The sequence below is a fragment of the Blastocystis sp. subtype 4 genome (genome assembly GCF_000743755.1).
Source record: "Blastocystis sp. subtype 4 strain WR1 chromosome Unknown seqid_0373, whole genome shotgun sequence".
Classification (NCBI taxonomy): domain Eukaryota; class Bigyra; order Opalinata; family Blastocystidae; genus Blastocystis; species Blastocystis sp. subtype 4.
This window is the reverse complement of record NW_014569174.1, coordinates 1-8408: the sequence shown is the minus strand read 5'-3', so window position 1 is coordinate 8408 and position 8408 is coordinate 1. Positions and strand designations below refer to the sequence as shown.

The following is an 8408-nucleotide window of genomic DNA, read 5'->3' as shown; positions in this document are numbered from 1 at the left end:
GGTCACGGAAGATTCCAGACCTCCTCCGAGAAGGCCAAGTTCTTTGGAACTGTCAAGAACTAAACGGTGTTGTTGAATGCTGTTGGGAAGCTGTTTGTTAGAAAGAATAGTGAGAGGAATATAGAAGTGATCCGAAAGAGCTGTAAACACATAAAACTCTCAACAAACATATCAATGACGATGACTTCGATGACTATGTCTACTACGACTTCGACTGCGATGACGACGACTGTGGGTACTACGGGAATGACTACGAGAACGACTGCGACCTCTCTCTTCCTCCTGTCTACGAATCACTTACCATCTTCACACTGACGGGACAGCAATTGGTTGAGATTCCAATTCCTTCAGCTTCTTACGAATTGTGAGGAAAGCAAGATGAGCCTTCCCAGAGAAGTGATCTGCAAGTCGTCTACCTCTTATCTGCAGATCCTTACATACTGGTCAATATCGTAGATTGATAACATGCCTCCACACACATTGCAAATACGATTCTTTTGAGCTTGTGTTGCTGTTTGAGCACTACGTTCAATCACTCTTCTAGTCCTACTTCAATCCTTCAGGCATTTTCAACTGCTCTTCTTTCAGATGCAAGGCTTGGAGGCTTGCCTTGATCTCCATCTTATCACTAATCTTCTGTTGGATATCATCAACAAATTCCTCTTTACCCATCTTTGCTACAGTCAAAACAAGACTACACATCTACTCAGTTCCTTGACCTGCTCATTCAATTTATCAATCTCCTGGTCTAGTGTCTTCACGTCGTCAAATTCTTCCATCATCATCAGATTCTGAATTCCCTCGCCCTTATAACGATTTACTGCATTCTACCATCTTATACTGCTTGTAAAATCCTACGTTGATCCGGCGGTCACATTGACGGATTTGCTCTCGAAGGTCTGCTCGCAAATATGCTTCATATCCATAACGTTTGGGATCACTATCTGCTTCATATCTGAGTTATCACTCTCCAATATCAATCTTACGCTTTCTTCAACAACGGATCGTGAATACGACCACAAGGGCCAATATCGTATTTGGAAGAACCCAACAGGTCATGAGGACAACATCCTAGCAAATATGATTTACAAACACGGCCATCTCGGAAATCCTAATCGAATGACAATTCCTACACAAGCATTACTGTAACTTCTCTATGTTTGGGAACACCGTCTCGGTCAGGTCCCATTAAATCATCTAGCTTAGCACGAATCGCATCCATCGTTGAATTATGGAAAATCAAAAATGACCGATTTGGAACAAAAAAGGGAAATGCAAGAATACCTTCACTATTCACCCTTGGCAAAACTCGTCTTTCCTACATCTAGTTTTCCATCCTTAAGCTGATATGTGAAAACAGTAATCTCATTGGACTGAAGTGCAAGAAGAATGAAACTAGGATTGTTCTCTCTACCATCTCACTTCCAACTCCAATCAACCTACACATTTGTTGGACTGAATGCACCTGTAAGAGAACCAGGATTCACATAGAGCACCTTTCCCTTCTTCTCGACGGAGAGTTTATGCGTACCTCCATATATCTCAATATCGCAACCCATCTACTTCATAACCTATTCAAAAGAGATATACTCTCTCTGCTGTCGCTACTAACAAAGCATCTGTTGCAGAAGCCAGCAAGCGAGAGCCACTGACAGCGACCAATTTATATCCGCAAATCTCTTTAACGACAGTCTCTTGAAACATCGTCGACTAATTTCATATCCAATGACAAAGCGTACATCATCTAAACGTCCTCGGACACATGATACATCATCACAAATATTCTGGAAAAAACCAATTTCTGCATCGGTACACATATTGCCTGTGAGAATGATATGGTTAAATTTCCCTGGAATCTTGGAATGATTGGTATTAAATGATAACCCACAAACATTTTCTTGAATTGTTCAGGAATACTACTTGCTTCATAAGGAAGACAGGCATCTCCAGCTATTAAGACTAACTATTTATCACAATTGGTAGATCAAATATACTTCACCAAATTTTGACATCAACTATTCTCTAATATCGTGGAAGTAGAAAGCAAAAACACTGCAGAAATACACCCAACTTTCTGATTTAGAAGACGCCAGAAACAGAGGCGAATTCGGTGTTCATGTGGTCCCAATTAAATTAGGAATAGATTGGTCCCTATTTCTATAATTCTTTCTGTATAATTGAGATTCTATTTGGATAATTAGGGCCTTTGCATTTCTTTGCCAAAATAGATTCACAGACAATATGTTCGGACGTAAGAAGCATGAAAGTAATGCTCCTCCCGGTATTGGTGGAGGTAGCCGTGTTAAGCAAACTCGCGCTGAGAAGCAGGCTGAGGCTGCCAAACTGGCTGCTCAACCCAAGAAGAAGGGAGAGGTGAATGAACTGATGGCTGTAGGGATGTCAATGACAAGGATTCATCTATAGTTGCTGAACAATCCCGATGTCCAGAAGGATGTGATGAAACTGCGTGAGGTGATGCGCCGTGTAATCAACTTCTCTACAATGGGAGTCGATATGTCCAAGCTCTTCACTCCTGTAATTATGGTACATATAGGTGCAGTTCTTGAGGAATAGATTTCGATCACTAAGGATATCGTTGTCAAGAAGATGACTAACCAGTTCCTTGTAACCTATGCTAAGCAGAACCAGGATCTGGCTATTCTTGCTATTAACACGTTTGAAAAGGATTGGTAAGGTTTGTAGACGAATAATAACTATAGTCGTGACGATAATCCCACGGTTCGTGGAATGGCTCTTCGTTCTCTCTGTTCTCTTCGTCTGAAGACAGTTGTGGAATATGTCGTTCCCTGCCTGGAGCGTGGTCTCGTGGACCAGAGTGCCTATGTACGTCGTAACGCCATCATGGGTGTGTTGAAATTGTATCACATTGAAAAGGACCGTGTGCGTGAGAGTAATCTCGTAACTGCTCTCCAGAATCTGGTACTGGATGAGGATGCTCTGGTGGTCACGAATGCCCTTCTGGCTCTGAAGGAAATCACTGGAGATCTCCCTAAGACAAAGAACCTGATTCACCATCTGCTGAATCGTCTCAAGGACTTTAATGAGTGGTGCATCTGTATTGTGCTGGATCTAGTGGCTCAGTACCAGCCTGAGAACGAGCGTGAGCTGATCGGTATCATGAATCTCCTGGAGCCCTTCCTTCGATATCACAACACCGCTGTCATTCTGGCTACCACCAAGGTGTACATGTCCTTCACAGTGAACATGCCACAAGTGTTCCAACAGGTCATGACTCGTCTGAAGCAGCCTCTGCTGACTCTCATGGCCAGCAACATTCCTGAGGTCGCCTATTGTGTGTTGGCCCACATGAAGTTGATGTTGCGTCGTAGCAAGGAGACATTCCAGGATGAGTATCGTCAGTTCTACTGCCGATACAATGAGCCCACGTTCATTCACCTGCTGAAGATTGAGATTCTTCCAATGCTTGCCACTGAGCATAACTTCGTGGAAATCCTCAATGAGTTGAAGGAGTATGTCCCTGGTACTCCTGAGTCAACCTCACGTGCTGCTATTCGTGCTATCAGCCAGTTGGGTATCACTCTGGAGATAGCCCATACTCGCTGCTATGAGACGTTGGTGGAATTCTTTGATATCGATGTGGACTATATCCGAGCTGAGACGACAATTGTGATGCAAGATATGCTGCGTAAGCATCCTGATAATGCTGAGGAGGTGATGGCCTTTGTTCCTCGCATTCTGCGTAAGACTGAGGACCCAAATGGTCGTGCTGCATGCTTGTGGTTGATTGGTACTTTCCCCAACTTCTGTGCTGATGCACCTTACATTGTGGAGCCTCTTATTGACGATATTGAGCAGCAGACCAGTGTGAATGTGCGTTTGGAGTTGCTGACTACATGTGTGAAGCTCTTCTTTATCCGTGCTCCTGAGATGCAGGCTATGATGGGTCGTCTCTTCAAGGCTCTTTCTGAGGACAACTCTTCGCCTGATGTTTCGGATCGTCTTCATATGTACTACCGTCTTCTGATGAACGATATTGAGTCTGCCAAGCGAGTGATTGACTCGCATGAGGAGGCTCAGGAGTTCGTGGAGATGGATGAGAAGCTGATTGGAACTCTGTTCAATGAGTTCAACACGCTTTCTGTCATCTATGAGAAGCCAGCTGCTCACTTCATTACCACGAAGGAGCTGGTTGTACCTGATCTGGGATACAACGAAGATGAGGAGCAAGAGGAGGAAGAAGAATCTGCTCCTGTAGGAGCGATGGAAAATGCGATGGAGCCTGCTGCTGCCGATCCTTATGCTATGGGTGCTGATACTGGTATGGGAATGGGAGGAATGGATGATTTCATGAACTTCGATATGCCTACTGCTAGTATGCCTCCTGCCTTTACTCTCGACCCCAACCCCGTGGTGGATAAGAATTCGTTCCAGCAGAAATGGATGTCACTCCCTGAGGCTCATGTAGAGACATTCCAGATCCCCTCTTCTCCTTCTGATCCGAATCTAGTGGCTCAGACTCTTCTGGGTTACAACATTGCTACGGTTGCTAACGGATATCAAGGTCAGGTCATGAAGTTCTTCTTAGTAGCTCAGCACAGTGGAAAAAGCTTTGAGACGGAATTACTCATTGCTCAGAACAATTGTAAGATCACTATCAAGACCGAAGAACCTGAGAGTGTGAGTAACTACGTTGAAATCCTAAAGGGAGGCCTGAACTCTCTGTAAGCTTGTATTGCGTATATGTTTGTGAACAAAGAACAAATTTCATGCGATCTGCTATGTATTCTAGGTAGTTAATGATAGTCGATTTGCTATCAGGAAGTTGGCAAGGTTCGTTGTGCATCATCTGCAATCGATTTTGCAGATGGAGAATGATATCTTTATTCTACAACTAAAAGAAAAGACTATAGGAGACTGTTTCTTGTGTAATCTGCATTTCACGAAGTCTTTCTAACAGTTTTCTAGGATTCAGATCGTTAAAACAAGTGCACTGTTTTTCATCTATTGTTTCTTTATATTGTTTGAGGAGTCTATTACGATCACTTTCACTTTCATTCATGTATCCACTTGCCTACACTTCAAATTACCCAAAAGTGATTACCATTTGTAAGATAATTCCATCTAACTCACTTTCCAACTCCGTTACTCTTTCTGTGAGACGATGCAACTGATCATTCGATTCCTCTATTCCATTATGAATGATTCATGGATCTACTCAGTTCATCTTCTAACGAATTACAATAATCCTGAATGGAAAGAGATTCAAGTTCCTCGAATTGCTCCACTTCTTTCTGTGTGTTCAATCGGTTTAGGAAAGAACTACATCAAATGCTGACTGCAAAGAATGATAATCGGTCTTTTCCATAGATAATTCTGTATGCTAGAATACTCTTTGAATAGTCGAAATATCAAGGGATTCGAAAAAGAAAAGGATCAGTCTTCATCTCAAACAAACAAGGGAATTGTAAACTAAAATCCATTTGGAATTCATACCCCGATCAGTCTCATCAAAAGAAGGGAAGCAGAAGTTGATGTACAGGGAGACTCGTATCCTTAACTCCAAGATATACCATGAATGGTATGAAGCCATAGTATACAGCTTTCTACATCTTTCATACGACATGGTTTCCACGTACCACACCGAGATCATAACTCTTTGTAAAGACGGTCTGCAGCATCTTTTTGATCTTTTCACTTCTTTTCACCATGGTTCTCCCGAGTTTGGTTGAAGAAATGGTTTGTCAAAACCCGAGCAAGATGGGTGTAAACCCGAGCACATAGAATTGGCTGAGAAGAGCCATAGAGTATTAAAAGATACGTTCTTGGAATTAAGGTACTTATGAGTAATTATTCCAATCTAGATTTAGTAAGAATGGATATGGAAGAGAAAACAAGGACAGTTACATCCCTTTCAAAGAGGTAAGTGAATTTTGTGTTTTTTAGGTATTAGATTGTCTTGTTCATGGGGTGCTTGTAATCAGTTGTCTATTTGTTCTCTGTCATCAACAGAACAAGCTTCTGTAGATACATCAATGAATTCTGTAATATTTATTTACTCTATTGATTGTAATAGAGCATAGAGGATGGAACAGATATCCAAATACACACATTTCATGAATATTCGAAAGCAATTCTGAATGTGTGATTATTTGGTTGCTTTAAGTTGTAGATTCACGTGATGGTTCATTGTGCTTCGATTCAGTTTCATAGTCAGATTGCAGAATGTGACAGTAACTTTACTTTCTTGTTTCAAAGATAGATCCTCAATCCTTGTGTTGTGACTATTGTATGCATCTACGGTCGATTTTGATGGATGCAATTGATTCTTTGAATTTAGCAAAGCAAGAAGAAGCCGATCTTGCCTATTCTCTCAAAGAATGTGCCAAATACCTGGATTTTTATCGGATTAATTTTGCTATCCCTTATCCAACAGAGTATATCTATCAGTACTACATTGTTAGCTTTATTCAAGTATGTCTTGTTTTGTTCTTCTAGTGTAGGACTATCTGATTTCAAATCCCGATCCAGCCATTTTTTATCAAATATTGGAGAATCCTCGTGAATCTGAACTCACTCTGATTATTTCCTATCTAAAGGAACTGGTTCTCTATGGAAATGTGAGTTAGAGTTTCGACTGTTATCGGTAGATGGTATTGATCAGTCATTTCACACATGCTATTCTCTCTTCGGGAATGGTGTTAGATGGTCTGGAAGAGATTCAGACAATGGCTGATGCATGTCCCTTTCGAGAAGGTCGTGACATTCCTGCAGTTACTCTTGAGCAGCTTATTGAATGGAGAAAAGTATGATTGGGGATTGAGACATCAGTCACAGATGTGCAAAACTCAAGTTCAGAACCTTCAATCTCGTAATTCTGGAATGACAGAAATCGGATTGATTTTTATAGGAACAGTTCCTTCTTCGTCTTGGTTGTCCATAGATTTGTATAATGATATTAGGGAACATGAATTATTGTGGGATATATTGTATCGTAAGGATGTGATGACAATGTCTTCAATTCAAACTCTGTTCGATAAAGAAGATGAAAATCTCTATATTTGTTCAAAAAGTTGCTTTGCTGTAGGAATGCTAGTAATCCTTCATCATCAGATTCTCTCTCATATCATATCGAATGGATTATCCTTCCTATCTCTTACAGTTGCTGAAGTGATGTCATATTTGAACCATGTTTTGATAGCATGATGTATTCATTCATAGATCTGTTATTCACCCAAACGAACTAATATTCTTTATCAGCTCCTTCTCGACTATATCACAGACTGTATTCAATCTCAAATCGATCTGTCGATTCCCATCCAGACAATCCTTCTGGTTCCTCTTACCTATCTCTCTAATCATTAGACTCAAGTCATTCTTCCTTCTAATTCCTCTCTAACAGATCTTCTTCAACTTCTCGTTGAATCCAGACCTATTCATTCTGATCGTCATCTCTTCTCACTTCTTCAAACACTCACTTGTGTTCCGTAAATACTCCTGTTTTTTGTTATTTTCCAGAAGTGCTTCGATTGAGTATTCGCTTGTCAATACTCTCCTCTCCAATCACATTACGATGCTGTGTCGACAAGGAATGTTAGCTGGTGCTGCAGAGTGGGAGACTGAGCGAATTACTCGTTGTGCGATTACTAGGTGTTCAAGTCAGGTAATTTCAATTATTCTACACAGACTGTGTGAGAAGCCATCACAATGGCTTGAACAGAGTACACAAATCTTGACAATTTTGGGAAGTGTACAAGAATCTCTTGATAATTATGATGTCTTGATGAGTTTTGTATCACTTCTCACAAGCTGTCTTGTTTGGGATGTACAGTGGTATTATGATTAGAAAGAAACTCATACTACAGTTGATTCAGAATTAGCCCGATTTTTGTCATTGCTTCCATCGCTTCCAGATTACCAACGACTTGAATTGTTCGATTCATTGAGTCATCTGATTTATAGGACAATAGCTGTTGTCCAGTTGTTCTGTTCGAGAATGGAGTCATTGCTTCCCCATGTATCTGTTTCGAGTCTTCTTACGCTTCATTCACAATTACTTGTATGAAATGAATTTGTGTGTGATAGATAGATGGTTCGCTTACCTCCTCGAGTCAGTCTATTGGATGATTCTTCATTACAGGCTTATTCGAAGGCTCTTTTGCAAATGATCAATGCTCGGACATCATTGTGACATATCATTTAGTGGTTTGTTTGTTTGAACAAGTGAAACCCTATTCTTCAATGACTCATCTTGATTCATTTGTGTTGTTGAATTGTCGATGATAGTCTCACTTTCATCGTCCTCATCTTCATCATAATTCAGGTCCCCAAATTGAATTTCGTTATCAAATCGTTTCTTCTGTTTCTTCTGTTCGTGAATTGTTCTCCAGTCACTCATTTCATTAACAAACATTTCATTTTAAGATGCA

At 40.8% G+C, this 8408-nt stretch overlaps 3 protein-coding genes across 3 annotated transcripts; 1 reads left to right on the top strand and 2 right to left on the bottom strand.

Moving 5' to 3' along the window:
• Positions 1-171: 171 nt before the first annotated feature.
• On the bottom strand, positions 172-1222 carry JH06_4474 (hypothetical protein; the record flags this gene model as incomplete). The annotated part of the gene is given in 8 exon segments (XM_014669929.1): positions 172-286; positions 311-412; positions 442-540; positions 551-677; positions 707-827; positions 859-955; positions 987-1111; positions 1145-1222. 8 exon segments carry the CDS (start codon positions 1220-1222, stop codon positions 172-174), a joined length of 864 nt encoding a protein of 287 aa, XP_014525415.1.
• Positions 1223-1289: 67 nt separating this feature from the next.
• On the bottom strand, positions 1290-1704 carry JH06_4473 (hypothetical protein; the record flags this gene model as incomplete). Its single annotated transcript, XM_014669928.1, has 3 exons — positions 1290-1410; positions 1444-1559; positions 1591-1704. 3 exons carry the CDS (start codon positions 1702-1704, stop codon positions 1290-1292), a joined length of 351 nt encoding a protein of 116 aa, XP_014525414.1.
• Positions 1705-2241: 537 nt separating this feature from the next.
• JH06_4472 (hypothetical protein) lies at positions 2242-4707 on the top strand (the record flags this gene model as incomplete). Its single annotated transcript, XM_014669927.1, has 4 exons — positions 2242-2391; positions 2425-2544; positions 2575-2690; positions 2721-4707. The coding sequence occupies 4 exons, from the start codon at positions 2242-2244 to the stop codon at positions 4705-4707; spliced, it is 2373 nt and encodes a 790-aa protein (XP_014525413.1).
• Between the last annotated feature and the right edge of the window lie 3701 nt (positions 4708-8408).